Raw genomic sequence first — 25,868 nt, 5'->3', positions numbered from 1 at the left:
AGAGTGATAGAAGGAAAGAGGAAAACAGGCTATGCTATAATAAGAGGACCTGATATTCAAGTTCTAGAATCAGGTCCATTAGACAAATCTTGGTCAGCCCAAGCCTGTGAATTGTATGCAGTATTAAGGGCATTGAAATTACTAGAAGGAAAGGAGGGGACAATATATACAGATTCCAGATATAGTTATGGGGTGGTGCATATGTTTGGTAAACTGTGGGAAGAAAGAGGTTTAATAAACTCTCAAGGGAAAGATTTAGTTCATCAAAAACTTATAATTGCAGTATTAAAGGCCCTGAGAAGGCCCAAGAGGTTAGCAGTGGTTTATTTGAAAGGACAACAGAAGGAAATAGACTTGAGGAGTAGAGGAAATAATGCTGCTGATCAGGAGGCAAAACAGGCGGCATTACGAACAATGGTCCTAAAAGAAAAAAAGGGAGGGACAGGAAGAAACTCTAGAACATAAGAATAGTGACTTAAGAAGTAGATTTACTGAGGAAGAAAAGTTAAAACTCCCAGAGACAGGAGCAATAGAAAACTCAGAGGGGAGATAGTTTCTCCCAGATGGCCGGGAAGTACTACCAAAAGTCATAGCTCAAAGAATATTAGAAAAATACATCAAAGAACACATTGGGGAGCACAAGGGTTAATAGATTATTTTGCAGCAAAGTATATGAGCACAGGTATTCGAAACTTAGCTAAGCAAATTACTAGAAGCTGCCTCCTATGTTTAAAAACAAATAGGAAAAATCTCTGAAAATTACCTTATGGAGGGAGACCCTTAGCAAAAATACCCTTTGCAAATATTCAAATTGACTTCACAGAACTACCAAAGGTAGGGAGATTTAAATACCTCCTGGTCCTAGTGGATCTTAGTGGATCAAAATCCTAGTGGATTTTCTACTCAGGCCTTTGCATAAGCACTTTCCTCTGGGTTAAAGGGGATCCTTTGTTCCCTGGAATTTAACTTTTGTTTAACCCACTCTTCGGTTGATCCAAATATAGGCCAAAATACATTCTTTGAAATTTCTTTTCCTCTCTATATTACTACACAATAATTACTACACAAAATCATTTTTGCCCTATCTTTATTTTCTGTCCCTGGGAAATGTTCCCAATTATCTAGTATAAAACCCAACGGACTATCTTTAGGTATCGGTGGGAGTTTAACAGGTACAGGAGGCTTGCTCTTCCCCTGTCCCATTCTTCCGGAGTGCCTTCAATCACACAATTCCTTTCGCTTCCCCTCGTTCATAGAGGGTCCGCTCTTGCTTGGGGAATCCAGCTGCCGGTTCCCCTCTCAGACACACACACACTCACCACACTCCGGGATCCCGACCCCGCCCAGACGGATCCCCGTTATACTCACGCGTCCCACGTCCCGCGTCTTCGTCCGGACTCTGTGCACAGAATTTAAGGGGTCGACTGGTCTCCCTTTTGCTTATTGCCTTAATTTTAGGTTTGTCGGTGCAATCGAGGCAGGAACCGGCCCCCCCGGGCCGCTAAACCTTAGAGCGGGGCGCCTCCCGGAAGTGCCGATCCATCCTACAGATTTCATCCGAGTCACGGCACCAAATTGTTATAAATACACTCGAGAGAGTGTTAAAGTTTAATCAAGGGAAGTTTTATTAATTATAGCAAGCAAGCAATAAGCAAAATACAGCGCTGGACAGCCAGGAAGCGATCCTGCTTCGCCGCGGCCGTGCTTCCATTTTCTGTGTGTCTCCTTTTAATCAGTCCGGCTCTCCGGGCTCTCCGATGACGTGTCCTTTCTCGGGTATTTCTGTGCATGCGTCTTCATTGGTCTAGGGGTTCGTTCTTTACCTTATCTTCCTTTAACCTTTCTTCACTGTTCTCTGTAAAGGCTTAGCTCAGTAACTTTCTGGAATTCAAGGAATCTTAGCAAGGCCATGATAATTATACAAACGTCAGTAACAACCTTCAATATAATCTTGATTTTACAGAACATAGCAATACAGAGTATCATATCTGCATGTTTAGTCGAACAAAAGGGTCTCTGTTTATTACAGCAAGCATCTAAAAATAGAATACAAATTTATAGCTCTAGTTTATAAGACTGTTTTCGTTCTTTTCTAAACATGTTACTATCCTTATCTTAAAGCAAATTACGAGATGCTTGCAGACCTTTCTTTGATCCTTGTTCTTGCTCAACAAGCAGGAATATTTATCACTTAGTTTTCTTTGGCAGTTCATTGTTAGGGTCAGCACGCTCTGTAAAGAGGCTGTAAGCCAAGCACACCTGCAAAAGCCCAAACACCTGGACACAGGGTTGAGGTCATGAACTGACCCAACATTGGTCATGAACTGACCCAACATTGGTCATGAACTGACCCCTCTTTGGCCGTGAATTATTCCTGCCTTTGTGAACTGGAGAGGTGTTGCTGGTCTTCGTTATCTGGAGTACAAGGGTGAAATGCTCTTTTGCAACTTCATTTTATGTCTGGTAGGATAAGGGGTTAGACGAAAGTTATACGGAGACATGAGGAAAGATTTTCTGCTGGCTTCTTATCCTCCAAAAAAATGCAAGTCTACATGAAGGAAAGTTCATTTTTCTCAGGCTGCCAGCTGGTTTTGACTATTGAAAAATCAGCAAAACCAAAACTGTACCGACCTGTACCCTGGTACTGTAACACTGATTGCTCATATTAACCTCTACAGCAATTATGTTTCACTGCACAACTTGCATCCATTTCATTAGGGTGGAAAATGCTTTGAAAAATTGCTAAATGACCTCAGTCTATGACAAGTCTGTCAGTCTTCAGTGGCAGCGATGGAAAAGAGACCTTGCAGTGCTCCCTTGATAGGCACAGTCCTCCCATGAGGGATCAGCAGTGTTTCTGCTCCATCCATTCCATGGGTGCATTTCATTCCTGGATTTTCCCTGCATTTTGTCATCGGACCTTGGGCGTGGTGGGCTGGCTGCAGGGAGTGCCACAAAGGTGGGGTCCTGCTGAGGGAAGAAGGTGGCATTGAGCCAATAACCTTCACTTGGCATGTGTGATGGTGACACACCTTTCCTGACTCATCCAAAGCCACCTTTGAAATTCAAACCTTCCCTGAGTCTTTCCTAATAACTTATTGATATTATATCATATATAATGTTGCAAAGGTCTGTGGACCTGAAATGGGAAGTGAGACAAAGGGGAAGAGGTGGAGCACGGCTAGAGGCACTGGCAAAGCAGCCCTGGCCTCTCCGGTGCGAGGGCTCCTCTCTGCACAGCCCACACCATGCTGCTGGCACTGCTTCTCCCCTTCCTGTGCCTCCTGAGCCCGGCTGCTGCTGGGAAGCTGCTGGTGATCCCCATGGAGGGCAGCCACTGGCTCAGCATGAAAAAAGTGCTGCTCGAGCTGAGCAAGAGAGGGCACGAAATCGTGGTCATTGCACCGGACAACACACTCCTGATTGATTCCTCGGGTGTCTACGAACTGAAAACCTACCCTGTGCCATTCACAAAGGAGGATATGGAAGAACACATACGGTCTACTACTGCAAGAACTTTCAGCCAAGAGCCTTTCCTGGTGAGATTCTGGAAGCTTTTGGGAGATTACAAGAAGAGTGGGACCCTTTTTCATGCTTCCTGCAAGTCCTTGCTGTACAACCAAGAGCTGATGCAGTACATCAGAGACAGTCACTTTGATGCCCTGCTCACAGATCCCATGTCACCTTGTGGGCAGATCATTGCCCTGCACTTCTCCATCCCCAGCGTTTTCTTCCTGCGGCTGGTTCCGTGTGCCTTCGAGGTTCGCGCCGCTCAGGGCCCAGACCCACCATCCTACGTGCCACGCATTTTCTCGGGAAACACCGACCACATGACCTTCTCCGAGAGGGTGAAGAACTTCCTGATTGCCCTTTCCGAGTCCTTCATCTGCAACATTGCCTACTCTCCGTTTGAAGAGCTGGCCTCAGAGTTCCTCCAAAAGCCAATGACAATGACAGAGCTTTTAAGTCATGGATCCATCTGGCTGAGGAGGATCGACTTTGTCTTTGAGTATCCCATGCCTGTCATGCCCAACATGGTTTTCATTGGAGGCATCCACTGTGGAGAGAAGAAGAAGCTGTTATCTCAGGTCAGTGGCTGGCTGGGAGAGCTTGTGGCAGTCACACCTCTGCCTGATCCAAGTGAGGTGTTTGATAGGGATGTATCTTCTCTCTCCCGGAGGGAGACTATTTACAAGAGCCTGAAGTGATGGTACAAGAGCAATGGCTTTAAGCTGTCAGAGGAAAGGATTAGATGGGATATTGGGAAGGAATCCTTCCCTGAGAGGGTGGGGAGGCCCTGGCACAGGTTGCCCAGAGAAGCTGTGGCTGCTCTAGCCCTGGAAGTGTCCCAGGCCAAACTAGATGACGCTTGGAGCAACCTGGGATAGTGGAAGGTGTCCCTGCCCATGGCAGGGGGTGGAATGGGATGAGCTTTAAGGTCCTTTTCAATCCAAACCATCCTGGCATTCTTCAATGACCAGGTCCCTCTTTCAAACTGTTGTTTTGTGTCATGGATTTATTACAAGGCTTTGGGATCTCCTGCCATGCATTTATTAAAGAATTTTGGCATCTCCTGTCATGGATTTCTTAGAGGCATTTGGGGACCACCTTTCATAGATTTATTAGAGGGGCTTTGGGATTTATTCTCCTGAATTTATTAGAGAGGCTCGGGGATCTCTTTTCATGGGTTTATAAGAGGTATTTGGGGACCTCCAGTCATGGATTTATTCCAGCCTTGGCTGGTGAGTTCTAGCTACCCTAGTAATTCCCTCCTGAGCCTCAAGTGCCCCAGCCAGCACCTGACAAAATCAAGCTTAGAGAACAACTCCAGGATTACCCAGTCCCATCTTCACTGCCATCATCACCCCTAAACCACGTCCCCAGGAGCCACATCCAGGCTCCTCTTGGACACTTCCAGAGATGGCGACTCCACCACCTCCCTGGGAAGATTATTCCAATGCTTAACCATTCTTCCAGTGCATTTAATTTTATTTTCTAATACTCACTCTGAACCTCCCCCGGTGCAACTGGAGGCCATTTCCTCTCATCCTTTCCCTTGGGACACAGCAAGACATCCCCATCCCACCCCACCTCCTGTCAGAGAGTTGTAGAGAGCAACAAGGTCCCCCTGAGCCTCCTTTTCTCCATAAACAGCCCCAGTTCCCTCAGCTCAGGAGATTTTTTGAACCCCTTCCTCAGCTCTGTAGCCCCTCTCTGAACATGGCTGCCCCCAAATTTGGGACTTTTCACCCAAATCCAGCCTTCCCACTCTCCCTTTGCTCACATGTGAGCAGGGAGCGACTTTGATCTCGCCCTGCCTTGAACCCAGCAAATTCCAGAATTCCTGGCTGGGATATCCTGGGATAACCAGGCCAACTGAGGGAGCCTTTGACAAGTTGACAAACACTGAGGTAATGATCAACTTCACCTGTTCCAAGATTGCCTTTGCACCCACTCCTCACACTGAAGGTTTGGATGGAAATTTGGTCCTGCAGCAGGAGGGAGGGTGAGGGCAGGATATTTCCCTGCTAACCCTCACCTGATCCCACTTTGGCAAACAGCTGGGTGGCCTCACAAAATACATGAATTAACTTGTTTTTTATGAGAAAACGCTGTTTGCTAAACTGTTCAGCTTCCCAATGGGCTTTATAAAAATCTGAACCTACTTAGTAGTTCTTACTGTGGTGTTTTTCCCTTTACTGCTTATAATATTCAGAGAGTGTTTTAGTCTCTTTCACAGAGACTAAAGAGCTCTTTCTCAGAGCTTCCCCCCTTGACTCTGAGGCTCAAAAAGTTTGTTTCTGAGAAGCCATTGTGACATAAGACTGCTCTCTGCCACCTTTCCAGTAGAAATAATTAAAGACATTGGTAAAACATGAAAAATAAATAAGGCTGATCCGAGGAAAGCAATATACAATTCATTTTGGTGCACTGACCGTGGTGTGAAGGGAGATGAGAGAGGTTGTGTGCCTGAGGGATGGAGGCTGCGTGGCTCTGAATATCCTGAGCTGTGGGTATTTTTAATTTTGGCATCAATGGCAATGCTGTGAGGCTGGGAAAATCACGTCTGTGCTGAACCTGCTCCTTTGCTGAGTCAGGTGTGCAATGAGGCCCCAGTGGTTGCTAAAACGCGTTTAGTGCTGGTCTTATTCGTGGTCAGGAGGAGCTTTCAGCTGCCTGAGGGCCACCTCTCAGGCTGGGAAACAACTCTGTAAAGTGAGAACTTGGGCTGTACAGAGAGAGGTCAGCCTCTCTCAGCACCTCTTTGTGGCATCCCTGCCACAAAGGAGGAGACTCCTTCCAGCTCAGAAGAGCTCTGAGCCTTGTCCTGAGGGTCTCCTGCTCTATCCCTGGAGGAATCACCTGAGGATCCCTGTCCCCAACATGGAGAGGCTGTTTGTATTTGTTCCTGTGGGGCTGGGAGCTGTGCACAGCAAGGTTGCCTCCCTGGGTCCTGGGCAAGATATCACACAAGACACAACAGAGATGTGGAGTCCTGAGGGATCCGAGTTGCAGGTCAAGGAGCTAACTGAACACTGAGGAGCTGCAGTGACTCAGCATTGAAAGGGTCACAAAACCTTGGCCTTTCAAACAAGGAGGGAAAAGGCAAAAAGAACCACCCACAATCCAAAGTTGTGAATCATTAACAACAGGATTGCCAAAAGGCACAGGCAGCACAATGCACCCTACAGTTGCTTTCCAAAGCACCTTCAGGCTACAACCTGCAGGAGAAATCTCTTCCACGGCCCCTACTCCAGCTCACATGGCTCTGAGGCTTTGCTGTGCCTGGGTTTCCATCCTCCTTCTCCTGCCCAGCCTCTTGGATGGAGGGAAGCTCCTGGTGGTGCCCATGGTGGGAAGCCACTGGCTGAGCTTGCAAGAAGTGGTGGAGGAGCTGAGCAAGAGAGGACACGAGGTGGTGGTGCTGGTTCCCGAGGTGAGCTGGCAGATGGAGACGACGCAGGCCTACAAGGTGGTCACGTACCCAGTGAGTCAGACCCTGGAGGAGCTGGATAATGCCTTCCAGGAATACATTGCTGCGCACCTGACAGAGAAGCCTTTCCCCCTGAATCTCCTGGCAATGTACAGGGCCTCGATGAACTCTTTCAGTACTTTATTTGGGCAGTGCAAGGACCTGTTCCGCAGCCAGGAGACCCTGAGTTTCCTCAACCAAAGCGGCTTTGATGCCATCCTGACGGATCCAATCTCCATGTGCGGGGTCATCCTCGGCCATCATCTCTCCCTTCCCCTTGCGTTCGTCATGAGGGGGTTCCCTTGCGACCTGCACTTTGCAGCCGCACAGTCCCCGAGCCCTCTGTCCTACATCCCGAGACTCTTCAGCTTCAACTCAGACCACATGACTTTTTTCCAGAGAGTGGAAAACGCCCTGATTTCCCTCCTGGAGCTTGGGTACTGCAACGGTTTCTTTGGGGAAGCACTTCAGCTTTCCTCAGAAGTTCTTCAGAGGGATGTGTCCCTCACGGACCTTGTGGACTCCGCCGCCGTTTGGATCCTGAGGTCTGACTTTGTGTTCGAGTACGTCAGGCCTGTGATGCCCAACATGGTCTTTGTTGGGGGGATCAACTGTGCTAAGAAGAAACCGCTGCATAAGGTAATGTTCCTTCACCTACAAATTGTACATTTCCCAATGAAAAGTCATTCTGTGGTTTCAGCAAGTTCATTGCTATTGACTTTTTTTTTTTTTATTTCTGTTCATGATTGAATTCAACCAGCTTTGGGTAGTTGTTTTCCACAGGCTGAAATCCCAAGTCTCTTGACAGCGACCTGCTTGAATTCATGAGGGTTTTCTAACAAGCCAAACAAAAGAGGGATTTCACCTACCTGATGGAAATGACTGTCCACAGTGGATGTGTATTAAGCACCATCCAGACCCAGTTTTGATTACATATTAACAGCATCTGACACATATTTCTCTTATCTGATCCAAAACCCAAGCATCCTCTTCTGTTTTTAACTCCAGGCTCATCAGCATCAGTTGATTCACTTTTCACATGTATTTTCAGGACAAATTATTTCCAAACTGGCTGGCTGCGTTGAGTTACTCCTGTTGTGGGGATGAAATATAAATGTTGTGTTGAAATGGCAAAGAATAATCATACCATTGTGGATTTGGTGAATGACACTTGAATGCAGAACTGAGATCAGTTTTCACACTTACTTCTTGACATCTACTTTTACCAGAGTTGCTCTGCAGGGTTTTTAAAGCTAATCTAGAAATCAAAATCTATTTTGATAGTCACCATGTAATCTCTAAAACTATAACACTGGACATTTCTTTCCAGGCACAAAGCAGGGTACAAATCTCTTTCCTGGGAAATTGCTCCCTCACTTCCAAATTGTGGTCACGCAATATCTCTGCCCAATGACTTTGAGCTGAAGGGGTGGTTTTTTCTTTCTTCTTTCAGATTTCTTTTTTGCTCTTTGACTGGCTTATGGAGAGCCCTCTAAACCTGATAAGGAAGACAAAGAATGCAACTATTAACTAGAATATTAGGATAAAATTATTTCTAAGGCATTCTATCACATTAGGCTCACAACAGTGACACTAGTTTGAGATTTAAGAGGCAAATTCTTCCTGGTTACACAACACAAGTCTTTTGTTTTCTATCTTGAAGGTCTCAGAGCTACAAAGAATTCGTAACTTTGCTACAAGGGTGGAGGCATCCTGCCCTCATTTTATCTCTGCCAGCTCTTGTCTTCACTCTCCCGTTAGGTGAAAATCACATTTTCCATGCACCTGGAAAAATCTTGTATTGGCTGTTTCCAGCCAACTGGTTTTGCCATTGAAAAGCTGATTGAGTCCAGAGTAGAAAGCACAGCAAGCAGCAACTCCCAAGTTAATTTGGTCAGCTTTTGTCACAGCAGTTGCAATAAACTCTCTGCGTCCAGCTTCCCTGCATTTAATGGGAATTCTTTCTAGATCTGTTCAGTCTCCTGCTTTCAGTCTGTGCTGTCTCCCACCTCTCCTGCCTCTCTGGCCCTCTCCAGAAATTGGTTTTCCATTTCTAAGGGTGGTTCCTCCATGTCCAGTGTAACAGAGTGGAACTATTCCAGGGAGTGCCAGCACCCTTTGGGTGTCATGAGACAAATCCCTTTGCCTCAGGCTGCATGGATTTCTTTCTCCCGACTGAGGATGCTGGGAGTCCCACCACCATTTATAAAAAGAAGGGTGAAACTCTGTGATGATGATGATGATGATGATGATGATAGTTTTTCATCACAAGGACTTCTTTCTCAGCACCATTCAAAAGCCTTTGCTCTGGCATTGCTTTTATTGCACAGTCCAAACACTCCTGCTGTGGGATTAGGGGAAGGCATCACACCTTCTCCTACTTTTTGTCTTGCTCACAATACATGAAAAGGGGTTTCAAGACCACAAACAAAGACCAAAACTCCTTCTTTGTGTCCCTGCGCTGGCCTCCTTTCCTTTTGTTTGCCCTGAACGCATGCATTAGTTCACTGTTTTGGTGTAGTGCCAGGAGGAAGCAAGCCAATCGGGATTGTTCTCCTCACACTTGGGATTGCATGGTACACCCTGGTGGCTTTGCCATCTTTGTAAGAGCTGCAGCTTTGGCTGCTTCCAGGGTGTGGGAATTCAACATCAGCCTCGTGTCAGCCTCAGGAATGGAGTTACATCCATTTTGCGGGGTGTATTGTTATTATTTTCTCGGCGTGTATTTTTACCAGGTCAATGGCTCTAAGCATGGCTATGGTTACAACGTGACACCCCTGCTCTTGGTGTCACAGACTTAGTGCTGACAGACTTTGAAGCTTAAACATTAACAGAAAGTACAACTGTTTTTCTCTGAATACGGCTTCCCTTCCCTTCCACAAACATGGGCAACATTACAGGCGAATCACAACCCTGTTGGAAAGTTAAATATTAATTCCCGTAGCAAACAAATCCCCTGCTTAGTCTGCATGGACCATCATATAAAGGAGGGTCTGGATCCCTGCGGAGCAGAACCCTCTGGTTCACGCCCACGGAAATGGCTCTTTTTTACCAAGGTGCCGGGGTACTTCTTCTCCTGGCACTGTCTGTAATCCTGGCTGAAGGTGGGAAGATCCTGGTGGTACCCCAGGATGGAAGTCACTGGCTCAGCATGCGCCCAGTAGTGGAGAAACTGCAGCAAAAGGGACACCAAGTTGTTGTGGTTGTACCCTCAACCAGTCTGTATATGAAGTCAAAGGAGCCTCAGAATTACACAGTGAAAGTGTATCCAATCCCTTACACAGACGAATACTTGGATGAAATGCTCAAGACCTACATTAATGTCCATTTTCTTGAACAATCTGTTTTGAATGTTGTTCTTACCTCGTATCAAAGCACGATAGCGATCTCCTCGATCTTCTTCACCAACTGTAAGAGCCTGCTTCAGAACGAAGAGCTGATGCAGGACTTGAAAGCGAGCAAATTCGATGTGGTTTTCACAGATCCCATCCTGATGTGTGGGCCCCTGGTGGCTGAGTATCTTTCTGTTCCTTCCATCTACTTCCTGCGGGGCTTTCCCTGCGGAATGGATTCCGCTGCTACCCGGTGTCCAAGCCCTCCCTCCTATGTCCCCAGGTTATTCTTGGATAATTCAGACAGCATGATGTTTTCCCAACGGGTGAAGAACATGCTGGTCCATCTGCTGGAGCTCTTCTACTGTAAGCCTATCTATGATAACTTTGAAGAACTTGCCTACGAGCTTTTCAAAAAGAAAGTGACAGCGACAGAACTCCTGAGCCGTGGATCCTTCTGGCTGATGAGATACGATTTTGTGTTTGAGTTCCCGAGACCAGTGATGCCAAACATGGCTTTTATCGGAGGGATTAACTGTGTTCAGAGGAGAAAACTGTCTCAGGTACAAAATTTTCTTTGGTTTTTATAGGGCAAAGGCAAAAATAGAAATGTGTCATAGAATTGCAGAATGGCTTGGGTTGAAAGGGACCTTCAAGATCATCTCAGTTCACCCCCCTGCTGTCCTGGGCAAGGGATGTCACTCACATCCTTACATCAAATCCTGACTGACAGCAGCTGGGTGTTTAAAGATAGAAATCCTGCATGATGCAGAAATGTTATTTCCTCATACCCAGCATTCAGATGATATCACATCCTGCCAAACCTAAAGCCTTACCAGACTTAATTAGGACAATTTAAGTGACATAGAGCTTCTATGCAAATGTTTGTCTTTTTTGTTGAACTCAAGAATTTTTGATATCCTCCTTTCCCAGCTGTCCTGTTGACTGTCTCTCCATACTTCCATATATCCCTTCTCCTTTCATCCACACTGAAGGTTCTTGGACTGAAGGTTTTACCTCTTTGCTATCAGAGACATCCACTAGATTGCTTCCTTTCCATCTGCCTTTATTGTCAAGGTGTCAATAGCTAAGCCCCAAAGGAAATCTGCTTTCAGTTCCATCCTCCCCCTTTTTTGGTTTTTTTTTTTAAATTGCTGAATTAGGTTTTAAGCTTTTCTGGGTATGGTTATCTCCTGTCAATGTCCATTTGGGCTTCTGTGTACCAACCTTCCCATGTTCATTTGGCAGCCTTGTCTGAGGCCATGGCCCCTCTTCTGTGCATGCCCTTCCTCGGAGCTGTTTGAAATCTCCCCATTAAGTTAATCCATGTTTTAAACTACCAATATGGGCTCAGAGCAGGTGATGGAGCTGCTGCTCCTTTTGGAGGGCAGGTTCTCAGCAAAGTCCAAGATTTGCCACCAGGCTTGGGAAGGAACACACAGAAACTGCATGGGGGATAAAAGCTTCAGGAAGGATTTAAAGCCCAGGATGCCCTGGAGAAGGAAATTGTTTCCCATATTCACCTACTTAGGAACTTTCATGAGAAGTTATCACCAGCAATAACCCGCCAGCAATTTAGAGCCAAGAAGGACCTGGATACCGGGTTGAGGTCATGAACTGACCCAACATTGGTCATGAACTGACCCCTCTTTGGCCGTGAATGATTCCTGCCTTTGTGAACTGGAGAGGAGTTGTTGGTCTTTGTTATCTGGAGTACAAGGGTGAAATGCTCTTTTACAACTTCATTTTATGTCTGGTAGGATAAGGGGTTAGACGAAAGTTATACGGAGAGATGAGGAAAGATTTTCTGCTGGCTTCTTATCCTCCAAAAAAATGCAAGTCTACATGAAGGAAAGTTCATTTTTCTCAGGCTGCCAGCTGGTTTTGACTATTGAAAAATCAGCAAAACCCCAACTGTACTGAGCTGTACCCTGGTACTGTAACACTGATTGCTCATATTAACCTCTACAGGAAGTTATGTTTCACTGCACAACTTGCATCCATTTCATTAGGGAGGAAAATGCTTTGAAAAATTCCTGGGTCTAAAAAGATTGCAAGTATCTAAGGCAAAGCTCCAATTTGTGGAAAAAGAAGTAAAATATTTAGGCCATTACTTTAGAAAAGGGGAGAAAAAATAGACTCTGAAAAAAATACAAGGAATTTTGTCACTACTAATTCCTAAAAATAAAAGACAGATACGTCAAATCTTGGGATTAACAGGGTATTGTAGACAGTGGATTGAAAACTATAGCAGTAAAGTAAAATTTTTATATCAAAAATTGACACAGGAGGGAGTAATAAAATGGAGTTTAGAAGATACAGAAAATTTCCGGGAACTACAAGAAAGTTTAATTCATGCTCCTGTCTTGAGTCTCTCAGATTTGAAGAGACCCTTTTACTTGTTTGTAAATGTAGAAAATAGGATTGCTTTTGGAGTCCTAACTCAGGAGTGGGCAGGGAGGAAGAAGCCAATAGGATATTTATCAAAGATCTTAGACCTTGTGAGTAAAGGCTGGCCTGTTTACAAGTAGTAGCAGGATGTGCCTTACTGGTGGAAGAAGCTAGCAAAATCACCTTTAATAGCAATTTGAAGATAATGTCCCCTCATAACATTCGGGGTGTGCTACAACAAAAAGCGGAAAAATGGATTTCAGATGCTAGACTTTTAAAATATGAAGGAATTTTAATTGAAGCCCTAAACTTAATATTAAAAACCACAACTGTACAAAACCCGGCTGCATTTTTGTATGGAGAACCTGAAGGTGAATCTTTGACACATGACTGTATAACTACAATTGAGGAACAAACTAAAATTAGACCTGATCTGGAAGAAGAGGAATTAGAAAGAGGAGAAAAGCTGTTTGTGGATGGGTCCTCCAGAGTGATAGAAGGAAAGAGGAAAACAGGCTATGCTATAATAAGAGGACCTGATATTCAAGTTTTAGAATCAGGTCCATTAGACAAATCTTGGTCAGCCCAAGCCTGTGAATTGTATGCAGTATTAAGGGCATTGAAATTACTAGAAGGAAAGGAGGGGACAATATATACAGATTCCAGATATAGTTATGGGGTGGTGCATATGTTTGGTAAACTGTGGGAAGAAAGAGGTTTAATAAACTCTCAAGGGAAAGATTTAGTTCATCAAAAACTTATAATTGCAGTATTAAAGGCCCTGAGAAGGCCCAAGAGGTTAGCAGTGGTTTATTTGAAAGGATACCAGAAGGGAATAGACTTGAGGAGTAGAGGAAATAATGCTGCTGATCAGGAGGCAAAACAGGCGGCATTACGAACAATGGCCCTAAAAGAAAAAAAGGGAGGGACAGGAAGAAACTCTAGAACATAAGAATAGTGACTTAAGAAGTAGATTTACTGAGGAAGAAAAGTTAAAACTCCCAGAGACAGGAGCAATAGAAAACTCAGAGGGGAGATAGTTTCTCCCAGATGGCCGGGAAGTACTACCAAAAGTCATAGCTCAAAGAATATTAGAAAAATACATCAAAGAACACATTGGGGAGCACAAGGGTTAATAGATTATTTTGCAGCAAAGTATATGAGCACAGGTATTCGAAACTTAGCTAAGCAAATTACTAGAAGCTGCCTCCTATGTTTAAAAACAAATAGGAAAAATCTCTGAAAATTACCTTATGGAGGGAGACCCTTAGCAAAAAGACCCTTTGCAAATATTCAAATTGACTTCACAGAACTACCAAAGGTAGGGAGATTTAAATACCTCCTGGTCCTAGTGGATCTTAGTGGATCAAAATCCTAGTGGATTTTCTACTCAGGTCTTTGCATAAGCACTTTCCTCTGGGTTAAAGGGGATCCTTTGTTCCCAGGAATTTAACTTTTGTTTAACCCACTCTTCGGTTGATCCAAATATAGGCCAAAATACATTCTTTGAAATTTCTTTTCCTCTCTATATTACTACACAATAATTACTACACAAAATCATTTTTGCCCTATCTTTATTTTCTGTCCCCGGGAAATGTTCCCAATTATCTAGTATAAAACCCAACGGACTATCTTTAGGTACCGGTGGGAGTTTAACAGGTACAGGAGGCTTGCTCTTCCCCTGTCCCATTCTTCCGGAGTGCCTTCAATCACACAATTCCTTTCGCTTCCCCTCGTTCGTAGAGGGTCCGCTCTTGCTTGGGGAATCCAGCTACCGGTTCCCCTCTCAGACACACACACACTCACCACACTCCGGGATCCCGACCCCGCCCAGACGAATCCCCGTTATACTCACGCGTCCCACGTCCCGCATCTTCGTCCGGACTCTCTGCACAGAATTTAAGGGGTTGACCGGTCTCCCTTTTGCTTATTGCCTTAATTTTAGGTTCGTCGGTGCAATCGAGGCAGGAACCGGCCCCCCCGGGCCGCTAAACCTTAGAGCGGGGCGCCTCCCGGAAGTGCCGATCCGTCCTACAGATTGCATCCGAGTCACGGCACCAAATTGTTATAAATACACTCGAGAGAGTGTTAAACTTTAATCAAGGGAAGTTTTATTAATTATAGCAAGCAAGCAATAAGCAAAATACAGCGCTGGACAGCCGGGAAGCGATCCCGCTTCGCCGCGGCCGTGCTTCCGTTTTCTGTGTGTCTCCTTTTAATCAGTCCGGCTCTCCGGGCTCTCCGATGACGTGTTCTTTCTCGGGTATTTCTGCGCATGCGTCTTCATTGGTCTAGGGGTTCGTTCTTTACCTTATCTTCCTTTAACCTTTCTTCACTGTTCTCTGTAAAGGCTTAGCTCAGTAACTTTCTGGAATTCAAGGAATCTTAGCAAGGCCATGATAATTATACAAACATCAGTAACAACCTTCAATATAATCTTGATTTTACAGAACATAGCATTACAGAGTATCATATCTGCATGTTTAGTCGAACAAAAGGGTCTCTGTTTATTACAGCAAGCATCTAAAAATAGAATACAAACTTATAGCTCTAGTTTATAAGACTGTTTTCGTTCTTTTCTAAACATGTTACTATCCTTATCTTAAAGCAAATTACTAGATGCTTGCAGACCTTTCTTTGATCCTTGTTCTTGCTCAACAAGCAGGAATATTTATCACTTAGTTTTCTTTGGCAGTTCATTGTTAGGGTCAGCACGCTCTGTAAAGAGGCTGTAAGCCAAGCACACCTGCAAAAGCCCAAACACCTGGACACAGGGTTGAGGTCATGAACTGACCCAACATTGGTCATGAACTGACCCAACACTGGTCATGAACTGACCCCTCACTGGCCGTGAATGATTCCTGCCTTTGTGAACTGGAGAGGTGTTGCTGGTCTTCGTTATCTGGAGTACAAGGGTGAAATGCTCTTTTGCAACTTCATTTTATGTCTGGTAGGGTAAGGGGTTAGATGAAAGTTATACGGAGACATGAGGAAAGATTTTCTGCTGGCTTCTTATCCTCCAAAAAAATGCAAGTCTACATGAAGGAAAATTCATTTTTCTCAGGCTGCCAGCTGGTTTTGACTATTGAAAAATCAGCAAAACCCAAACTGTACTGAACTCTACCCTGGTACTGTAACACTGATTGCTCATATTAACCTCTACAGCAAGTTATGTTTCACTGCACAACTTGCATCCATTTCATTAGGGAGGAAAATGCTTTGAAAAATCGCTAAATGACCTCAGTCTATGACAAGTCTGTCAGTCTTCAGTGGCAGCGATGGAAAAGAGTCCTTGCAGTGCTCCCTTGATAGGCACAGTCCTCCCATGAGGGATCAGCAGTGTTTCTGCTCCATCCATTCCATGGGTGCATTTCATTCCCGGATTTTCCCTGCATTTTGTCATCGGACCTTGGGCGTGGTGGGCTGGCGGCAGGAAGTACCACAAAGCTGGGGTCCTGCTGAGGGAAGAAGGTGGCATTGAGCCAATAACCTTCACTTGGCGTGTGTGACAGTGACACACCTTTCCTGACTCACCCAAAGCCACCTTTGAAATTCAAACCTGCCCTGAGTCTTTCCTAATAATTTATTGATATCGGTGACCTTGTTGCAAAGGTCTGTGGACCCGAAATGGGAGGTGAGACAAAGGGGAAGAGGTGGAGCACGGCTAGAGGCACTGGCAAAGCAGCCCTGGCCTCTCCGGTGCGAGGGCTCCTCTCTGCACAGCCCACACCATGCTGGTGGCACTGCTTCTCCCCTTCCTGTGCCTCCTGAGCCCGGCTGCTGCTGGGAAGCTGCTGGTGATCCCCATGGAGGGCAGCCACTGGCTCAGCATGAAAAAAGTGCTGCTCGAGCTGAGCAAGAGAGGGCATGAAATCGTGGTCATTGCACCGGACAACACACTCCTGATTGATTCCTCGGGTGTCTACGAACTGAAAACCTACCCTATGCCACTGATGAAGGAGGTTGTAGAAGAACACATTCGCTCCTTTACTTCAAAATCTTTCAGCCAAGAGCCTTTCCTGGTGAGATTCTGGAAGCTTTTGGCAGAGTATCGGCAGAGCGGTGCCATCTTTCATGCTTCCTGCAAGTCCTTGCTGTACAACCAAGAGCTGATGCAGTACATCAGAGACAGTCACTTTGATGCCCTGCTCACGGATCCCGTGTCACCTTGTGGGCAGATCATTGCCCTGCACTTCTCCATCCCCAGTGTTTTCTTCCTGCGGCTGGTTCCGTGTGCCTTCGAGGTTCGCGCCGCTCAGGGCCCAGACCCACCATCCTACGTGCCACGCATGTTCTCGGGAAACACCGACCACATGACCTTCTCCGAGAGGGTGAAGAACTTCCTGATTGCCCTTTCCGAGTCCTTCATCTGCAACATTGCCTACTCTCCGTTTGAAGAGCTGGCCTCAGAGTTCCTCCAAAAGCCAATGACAATGACAGAGCTTTTAAGTCATGGATCCATCTGGCTGAGGAGGATCGACTTTGTCTTTGAGTATCCCATGCCTGTCATGCCCAACATGGTTTTCATTGGAGGCATCCACTGTGGAGAGAAGAAGAAGCTGTTATCTCAGGTCAGTGGCTGGCTGGGAGAGCTTGTGGCAGTCACACCTCTGCCTGATCCAAGTGAGGTGTTTGATAGGGATGTATCTTCTCTCTCCCGGAGGGAGACTATTCACAAGAGCCTGAAGTGATGGTACAAGAGCAATGGCTTTAAGCTGTCAGAGGAAAGGATTAGATGGGATATTGGGAAGGAATCCTTCCCTGAGAGGGTGGGGAGGCCCTGGCACAGGTTGCCCAGAGAAGCTGTGGCTGCTCTAGCCCTGGAAGTGTCCCAGGCCAAACTAGATGACGCTTGGAGCAACCTGGGATAGTGGAAGGTGTCCCTCCCCATGGCAGGGGGTGGAATGGGATGAGCTTTAAGGTCCTTTTCAATCCAAACCATCCTGGCATTCTTCAATGACCAGGTCCCTCTTTCAAACTGTTGTTTTGTGTCATGGATTTATTACAAGGCTTTGGGATCTCCTGCCATGCGTTTATTAAAGAATTTTGGCATCTCCTGTCATGGATTTCTTAGAGGCATTTGGGGACCACCTTTCATAGATTTATTAGAGGGGCTTTGGGATTTATTCTCCTGAATTTATTAGAGAGGCTCAGGGATCTCTTTTCATGGGTTTATAAGAGGTATTTGGGGACCTCCAGTCATGGATTTATTCCAGCCTTGGCTGGTGAGTTCTAGCTACCCTAGTAATTCCCTCCTGAGCCTCAAGTGCCCCAGCCAGCACCTGACAAAATCAAGCTTAGAGAACAACTCCAGGATTACCCAGTCCCATCTTCACTGCCATCATCACCCCTAAACCACGTCCCCAGGAGCCACATCCAGGCTCCTCTTGGACACTTCCAGAGATGGCGACTCCACCACCTCCCTGGGAAGATTATTCCAATGCTTAACCATTCTTCCAGTGCATTTAATTTTATTTTCTAATACTCACTCTGAACCTCCCCCGGTGCAACTGGAGGCCATTTCCTCTCATCCTTTCCCTTGGGACACAGCAAGACATCCCCATCCCACCCCACCTCCTGTCAGAGAGTTGTAGAGAGCAACAAGGTCCCCCTGAGCCTCCTTTTCTCCATAAACAGCCCCAGTTCCCTCAGCTCAGGAGATTTTTTGAACCCCTTCCTCAGCTCTGTAGCCCCTCCCTGAACATGGCTGCCCCCAAATTTGGGACTTTTCACCCAAATCCAGCCTTCCCACTCTCCCTTTGCTCACATGTGAGCAGGGAGCGACTTTGATCTCGCCCTGCCTTGAACCCAGCAAATTCCAGAATTCCTGGCTGGGATATCCTGGGATAACCAGGCCAACTGAGGGAGCCTTTGACAAGTTGACAAACACTGAGGTAATGATCAACTTCACCTGTTCCAAGATTGCCTTTGCACCCACTCCTCACACTGAAGGTTTGGATGGAAATTTGGTCCTGCAGCAGGAGGGAGGGGAGGGCAGGATATTTCCCTGCTAACCCTCACCTGATCCCACTTTGGCAAACAGCTGGGTGGCCTCACAAAATACATGAATTAACTTGTTTTTTATGAGAAAACGCTGTTTGCTAAACTGTTCAGCTTCCCAATGGGCTTTATAAAAATCTGAACCTACTTAGTAGTTCTTACTGTGGTGTTTTTTCCTTTACTGCTTATAATATTCAGAGAGTGTTTTAGTCTCTTTCACAGAGACTAAAGAGCTCTTTCTCAGAGCTTCCCCCCTTGACTCTGAGGCTCAAAAAGTTTGTTTTCTGAGAAGCCATTGTGACATAAGACTGCTCTCTGCCACCTTTCCAGTAGAAATAATTAAAGACATTGGTAAAACATGAAAAATAAATAAGGCTGATCCGAGGAAAGCAATATACAATTCATTTTGGTGCACTGACCGTGGTGTGAAGGGAGATGAGAGAGGTTGTGTGCCTGAGGGATGGAGGCTGCGTGGCTCTGAATATCCTGAGCTGTGGGTATTTTTAATTTTGGCATCAATGGCAATGCTGTGAGGCTGGGAAAATCACGTCTGTGCTGAACCTGCTCCTTTGCTGAGTCAGGTGTGCAATGAGGCCCCAGTGGTTGCTAAAACGCGTTTAGTGCTGGTCTTATTCGTGGTCAGGAGGAGCTTTCAGCTGCCTGAGGGCCACCTCTCAGGCTGGAAAACAACTCTGTAAAGTGAGAACTTGGGCTGTACAGAGAGAGGTCAGCCTCTCTCAGCACCTCTTTGTGGCATCCCTGCCACAAAGGAGGAGACTCCTTCCAGCTCAGAAGAGCTCTGAGCCTTGTCCTTAGGGTCTCCTGCTCTATCCCTGGAGGAATCACCTGAGGATCCCTGTCCCCAACATGGAGAGGCTGTTTGTATTTGTTCCTGTGGGGCTGGGAGCTGTGCACAGCAAGGTTGCCTCCCTGGGTCCTGGGCAAGATATCACACAAGACACAACAGAGATGTGGAGTCCTGAGGGATCCGAGTTGCAGGTCAAGGAGCTAACTGAACACTGAGGAGCTGCAGAGACTCAGCATTGAAAGGGTCACAAAACCTTGGCCTTTCAAACAAGGAGGGAAAAGGCAAAAAGAACCACCCACAATCCAAAGTTGTGAATCATTAACAACAGGATTGCCAAAAGGCACAGGCAGCACAATGCACCCTACAGTTGCTTTCCAAAGCACCTTCAGGCTACAACCTGCAGGAGAAATCTCTTCCACGGCCCCTACTCCAGCTCACATGGCTCTGAGGCTTTGCTGTGCCTGGGTTTCCATCCTCCTTCTCCTGCCCAGCCTCTTGGATGGAGGGAAGCTCCTGGTGGTGCCCATGGTGGGAAGCCACTGGCTGAGCTTGCAAGAAGTGGTGGAGGAGCTGAGCAAGAGAGGACACGAGGTGGTGGTGCTGGTTCCCGAGGTGAGCTGGCAGATGGAGACGACGCAGGCCTACAAGGTGGTCACGTACCCAGTGAGTCAGACCCTGGAGGAGCTGGATAATGCCTTCCAGGAATACGTTGCTGTGCACCTGACAGAGAAGCCTTTCCCCCTGAATCTCCTGGCAATGTACAGGGCCTCGATGAACTCTTTCAGTACTTTATTTGGGCAGTGCAAGGACCTGTTCCGCAGCCAGGAGACCCTGAGTTTCCTCAACCAAAGCGGCTTTGATGCCATCCTGACGGATCCAATCTCCATGTGCGGGGTCATCCTCGGCCATCATCTCTCCCTTCCCCTTGCGTTCGTCATGAGGGGGTTCCCTTGCGACCTGCACTTTGCAGCCGCACAGTCCCCGAGCCCTCTGTCCTACATCCCGAGACTCTTCAGCTTCAACTCAGACCACATGACTTTTTTCCAGAGAGTGGAAAACGCCCTGATTTCCCTCCTGGAGCTTGGGTACTGCAACGGTTTCTTTGGGGAAGCACTTCAGCTTTCCTCAGAAGTTCTTCAGAGGGATGTGTCCCTCACGGACCTTGTGGACTCCGCCGCCGTTTGGATCCTGAGGTCTGACTTTGTGTTCGAGTACGTCAGGCCTGTGATGCCCAACATGGTCTTTGTTGGGGGGATCAACTGTGCTAAGAAGAAACCGCTGCATAAGGTAATGTTCCTTCACCTACAAATTGTACATTTCCCAATGAAAAGTCATTCTGTGGTTTCAGCAAGTTCATTGCTATTGACTTTTTTTTTTTTTATTTCTGTTCATGATTGAATTCAACCAGCTTTGGGTAGTTGTTTTCCACAGGCTGAAATCCCAAGTCTCTTGACAGCGACCTGCTTGAATTCATGAGGGTTTTCTAACAAGCCAAACAAAAGAGGGATTTCACCTACCTGATGGAAATGACTGTCCACAGTGGATGTGTATTAAGCACCATCCAGACCCAGTTTTGATTACATATTAACAGCATCTGACACATATTTCTCTTATCTGATCCAAAACCCAAGCATCCTCTTCTGTTTTTAACTCCAGGCTCATCAGCATCAGTTGATTCACTTTTCACATGTATTTTCAGGACAAATTATTTCCAAACTGGCTGGCTGCGTTGAGTTACTCCTGTTGTGGGGATGAAATATAAATGTTGTGTTGAAATGGCAAAGAATAATCATACCATTGTGGATTTGGTGAATGACACTTGAATGCAGAACTGAGATCAGTTTTCACACTTACTTCTTGACATCTACTTTTACCAGAGTTGCTCTGCAGGGTTTTTAAAGCTAATCTAGAAATCAAAATCTATTTTGATAGTCACCATGTAATATCTAAAATGATAACACTGGACATTTCTTTCCAGGCACAAAGCAGGGTACAAATCTCTTTCCTGGGAAATTGCTCCCTCACTTCCAAATTGTGGTCACGCAATATCTCTGCCCAATGACTTTGAGCTGAAGGGGTGGTTTTTTCTTTCTTCTTTCAGATTTCTTTTTTGCTCTTTGACTGGCTTATGGAGAGCCCTCTAAACCTGATAAGGAAGACAAAGAATGCAACTATTAACTAGAATATTAGGATAAAATTATTTCTAAGGCATTCTATCACATTAGGCTCACAACAGTGACACTAGTTTGAGATTTAAGAGGCAAATTCTTCCTGGTTACACAACACAAGTCTTTTGTTTTCTATCTTGAAGGTCTCAGAGCTACAAAGAATTCGTAACTTTGCTACAAGGGTGGAGGCATCCTGCCCTCATTTTATCTCTGCCAGCTCTTGTCTTCACTCTCCCGTTAGGTGAAAATCACATTTTCCATGCACCTGGAAAAATCTTGTATTGGCTGTTTCCAGCCAACTGGTTTTGCCATTGAAAAGCTGATTGAGTCCAGAGTAGAAAGCACAGCAAGCAGCAACTCCCAAGTTAATTTGGTCAGCTTTTGTCACAGCAGTTGCAATAAACTCTCTGCGTCCAGCTTCCCTGCATTTAATGGGAATTCTTTCTAGATCTGTTCAGTCTCCTGCTTTCAGTCTGTGCTGTCTCCCACCTCTCCTGCCTCTCTGGCCCTCTCCAGAAATTGGTTTTCCATTTCTAAGGGTGGTTCCTCCATGTCCAGTGTAACAGAGTGGAACTATTCCAGGGAGTGCCAGCACCCTTTGGGTGTCATGAGACAAATCCCTTTGCCTCAGGCTGCATGGATTTCTTTCTCCCGACTGAGGATGCTGGGAGTCCCACCACCATTTATAAAAAGAAGGGTGAAACTCTGTGATGATGATGATGATGATGATGATGATAGTTTTTCATCACAAGGACTTCTTTCTCAGCACCATTCAAAAGCCTTTGCTCTGGCATTGCTTTTATTGCACAGTCCAAACACTCCTGCTGTGGGATTAGGGGAAGGCATCACACCTTCTCCTACTTTTTGTCTTGCTCACAATACATGAAAAGGGGTTTCAAGACCACAAACAAAGACCAAAACTCCTTCTTTGTGTCCCTGCGCTGGCCTCCTTTCCTTTTGTTTGCCCTGAACGCATGCATTAGTTCACTGTTTTGGTGTAGTGCCAGGAGGAAGCAAGCCAATCGGGATTGTTCTCCTCACACTTGGGATTGCATGGTACACCCTGGTGGCTTTGCCATCTTTGTAAGAGCTGAAGCTTTGGCTGCTTCCAGGGTGTGGGAATTCAACATCAGCCTCGTGTCAGCCTCAGGAATGGAGTTACATCCATTTTGCGGGGTGTATTGTTATTATTTTCTCGGCGTGTATTTTTACCAGGTCAATGGCTCTAAGCACGGCTATGGTTACAACGTGACACCCCTGCTCTTGGTGTCACAGACTTAGTGCTGACAGACTTTGAAGCTTAAACATTAACAGAAAGTACAACTGTTTTTCTCTGAATACGGCTTCCCTTCCCTTCCACAAACATGGGCAACATTACAGGCGAATCACAACCCTGTTGGAAAGTTAAATATTAATTCCCGTAGCAAACAAATCCCCTGCTTAGTCTGCATGGACCATCATATAAAGGAGGATCTGGATCCCTGCGGAGCAGAACCCTCTGGTTCACGCCCACGGAAATGGCTCTTTTTTACCAAGGTGCCGGGGTACTTCTTCTCCTGGCACTGTCTGTAATCCTGGCTGAAGGTGGGAAGATCCTGGTGGTACCCCAGGATGGAAGTCACTGGCTCAGCATGCGCCCAGTAGTGGAGAAACTGCAGCAAAAGGGACACCAAGTTGTTGTGGTTGTACCCTCAACCAGTCTGTATATGAAGTCAAAGGAGCCTCAGAATTACACAGTGAAAGTGTATCCAATCCCTTACACAGACGAATACTTGGATGAAATGCTCAAGACCTACATTAATGTCCATTTTCTTGAACAATCTGTTTTGAATGTTGTCCTTACCTCGTATCAAAGCACGATAGCGATCTCCTCGATCTTCTTCACCAACTGTAAGAGCCTGCTGCAGAACGAGGAGCTGATGCAGGACTTGAAAGCGAGCAAATTCGATGTGGTTTTCACAGATCCCATCCTGATGTGTGGGCCCCTGGTGGCTGAGTATCTTTCTGTTCCTTCCATCTACTTCCTGCGGGGCTTTCCCTGCGGAATGGATTCCGCTGCTACCCGGTGTCCAAGCCCTCCCTCCTATGTCCCCAGGTTATTCTTGGATAATTCAGACAGCATGATGTTTTCCCAACGGGTGAAGAACATGCTGGTCCATCTGCTGGAGCTCTTCTACTGTAAGCCTATCTATGATAACTTTGAAGAACTTGCCTACGAGCTTTTCAAAAAGAAAGTGACAGCGACAGAACTCCTGAGCCGTGGATCCTTCTGGCTGATGAGATACGATTTTGTGTTTGAGTTCCCGAGACCAGTGATGCCAAACATGGCTTTTATCGGAGGGATTAACTGTGTTCAGAGGAGAAAACTGTCTCAGGTACAAAATTTTCTTTGGTTTTTATAGGGCAAAGGCAAAAATAGAAATGTGTCATAGAATTGCAGAATGGCTTGGGTTGAAAGGGACCTTCAAGATCATCTCAGTTCACCCCCCTGCTGTCCTGGGCAAGGGATGTCACTCACATCCTTACATCAAATCCTGACTGACAGCAGCTGGGTGTTTAAAGATAGAAATCCTGCATGATGCAGAAATGTTATTTCCTCATACCCAGCATTCAGATGATATCACATCCTGCCAAACCTAAAGCCTTACCAGACTTAATTAGGACAATTTAAGTGACATAGAGCTTCTATGCAAATGTTTGTCTTTTTTGTTGAACTCAAGAATTTTTGATATCCTCCTTTCCCAGCTGTCCTGTGGACTGTCTCTCTATACTTCCATATATCCCTTCTCCTTTCATCCACACTGAAGGTTCTTGGACTGAAGGTTTTACCTCTTTGCTATCAGAGACATCCACTAGATTGCTTCCTTTCCATCTGCCTTTATTGTCAAGGTGCCAATAGCTAAGCCCCACAGGAAATCTGCTTTCAGTTCCATCCTCCCCCTTTTTTGGTTTTTTTTTTAAATTGCTGAATTAGGTTTTAAGCTTTTCTGGGTATGGTTATCTCCTGTCAATGTCCATTTGGGCTTCTGTGTACCAACCTTCCCATGTTCATTTGGCAGCCTTGTCTGAGGCCATGGCCCCTCTTCTGTGCATGCCCTTCCTCGGAGCTGTTTGAAATCTCCCCATTAAGTTAATCCATGTTTTAAACTACCAATATGGGCTCAGAGCAGGTGATGGAGCTGCTGCTCCTTTTGGAGGGCAGGTTCTCAGCAAAGTCCAAGATTTGCCACCAGGCTTGGGAAGGAACACACAGAAACTGCATGGGGGATAAAACTTCAGGAAGGACTTAAAGCCCAGGATGCCCTGGAGAAGGAAATTGTTTCCCATATTCACCTACTTAGGAACTTTCATGAGAGGTTATCACCAGCAATAACCCGCCAGCAATTTAGAGCCAAGAAGGACCTGGATACAGGGTTGAGGTCATGAACTGACCCAACATTGGTCATGAACTGACCCCTCTTTGGCCGTGAATTATTCCGGCCTTTGTGAACTGGAGAGGTGTTGTTGGTCTTTGTTATCTGGAGTACAAGGGTGAAATGCTCTTTTACAACTTCATTTTATGTCTGGTAGGATAAGGGGTTAGACGAAAGTTATACGGAGAGATGAGGAAAGATTTTCTGCTGGCTGCTTATCCTCCAAAAAAATGCAAGTCTACATGAAGGAAAGTTCATTTTTCTCAGGCTGCCAGCTGGTTTTGACTATTGAAAAATCAGCAAAACCCCAACTGTACTAAGCTGTACCCTGGTACTGTAACACTGATTGCTCATATTAACCTCTACAGGAAGTTATGTTTCACTGCACAACTTGCATCCATTTCATTAGGGAGGTGTCCTGGGTTGATTATGATGTTAAATTGTATCCCCATTCGTCCACCTAACCCAGAGACAGGTTTTATATTCTTAAAATTTCATCTGAGACTAAAAGTTAGTGGAAAAGAAGCACCGAGTCTGTTATCAGAGACTGTACTCGCTCCCCCCACATCGGGAGTTTTGACTACAGCACAGACAGACAACAAGACACAGATCGCCTTGGCTTTCCAACTAGCCAGAGCAGAGAGGTCTTCCTGGACTGTTTTCTGTCCCTTTTCTGAAACAAATCGAACCTGCTTTGGACTGGGGACTCGGGGGAGCACCGGGAGCTTGCACCTGTGGACTACCGGGAGCCCAGCCTGAGCAGCGGCATTTTCCAGTGCCAGA

The 25,868-nt window shown here is 45.9% G+C and overlaps 6 protein-coding genes across 6 annotated transcripts; all 6 read left to right on the top strand.

The window, feature by feature from the left end:
• The first annotated feature begins 3,167 nt into the window (after nucleotides 1–3,167).
• Nucleotides 3,168–4,518, top strand: LOC131579468 (UDP-glucuronosyltransferase 1A1-like). Its single transcript, XM_058839441.1, has one exon. It carries the CDS (start codon nucleotides 3,249–3,251, stop codon nucleotides 4,206–4,208), a length of 960 nt encoding a protein of 319 aa, XP_058695424.1. The 5' UTR covers nucleotides 3,168–3,248; the 3' UTR covers nucleotides 4,209–4,518.
• Nucleotides 4,519–6,676: 2,158 nt separating this feature from the next.
• LOC131579950 (UDP-glucuronosyltransferase 1-6-like) lies at nucleotides 6,677–8,507 on the top strand. Its single transcript, XM_058840537.1, has 2 exons — nucleotides 6,677–7,612; nucleotides 8,427–8,507. The coding sequence occupies exons 1-2, from the start codon at nucleotides 6,680–6,682 to the stop codon at nucleotides 8,505–8,507; spliced, it is 1,014 nt and encodes a 337-aa protein (XP_058696520.1). The 5' UTR covers nucleotides 6,677–6,679.
• Nucleotides 8,508–9,546: 1,039 nt separating this feature from the next.
• Nucleotides 9,547–11,230, top strand: LOC131579948 (UDP-glucuronosyltransferase 1-6-like). Its single transcript, XM_058840536.1, has 2 exons — nucleotides 9,547–9,576; nucleotides 9,918–11,230. Exons 1-2 carry the CDS (start codon nucleotides 9,547–9,549, stop codon nucleotides 10,893–10,895), a joined length of 1,008 nt encoding a protein of 335 aa, XP_058696519.1. The 3' UTR covers nucleotides 10,896–11,230.
• A 4,428-nt stretch (nucleotides 11,231–15,658) lies between these two features.
• Nucleotides 15,659–17,460, top strand: LOC131579464 (UDP-glucuronosyltransferase 1A1-like). The gene has a single exon (XM_058839438.1). The coding sequence runs from the start codon at nucleotides 16,428–16,430 to the stop codon at nucleotides 17,385–17,387; it is 960 nt and encodes a 319-aa protein (XP_058695421.1). The 5' UTR covers nucleotides 15,659–16,427; the 3' UTR covers nucleotides 17,388–17,460.
• A 2,395-nt stretch (nucleotides 17,461–19,855) lies between these two features.
• Nucleotides 19,856–22,968, top strand: LOC131579462 (UDP-glucuronosyltransferase 1-6-like). The gene is made up of 2 exons (XM_058839436.1): nucleotides 19,856–20,791; nucleotides 22,888–22,968. The coding sequence occupies exons 1-2, from the start codon at nucleotides 19,859–19,861 to the stop codon at nucleotides 22,951–22,953; spliced, it is 999 nt and encodes a 332-aa protein (XP_058695419.1). The 5' UTR covers nucleotides 19,856–19,858; the 3' UTR covers nucleotides 22,954–22,968.
• A 68-nt stretch (nucleotides 22,969–23,036) lies between these two features.
• On the top strand, nucleotides 23,037–24,429 carry LOC131579947 (UDP-glucuronosyltransferase 1-6-like). The gene is made up of 2 exons (XM_058840535.1): nucleotides 23,037–23,040; nucleotides 23,140–24,429. Exons 1-2 carry the CDS (start codon nucleotides 23,037–23,039, stop codon nucleotides 24,072–24,074), a joined length of 939 nt encoding a protein of 312 aa, XP_058696518.1. The 3' UTR covers nucleotides 24,075–24,429.
• Nucleotides 24,430–25,868: the final 1,439 nt, after the last annotated feature.

The sequence above is a fragment of the Poecile atricapillus genome, chromosome 5 (genome assembly GCF_030490865.1).
Source record: "Poecile atricapillus isolate bPoeAtr1 chromosome 5, bPoeAtr1.hap1, whole genome shotgun sequence".
Classification (NCBI taxonomy): domain Eukaryota; kingdom Metazoa; phylum Chordata; class Aves; order Passeriformes; family Paridae; genus Poecile; species Poecile atricapillus.
This window is presented reverse-complemented; position numbering and strand designations above follow the sequence as displayed.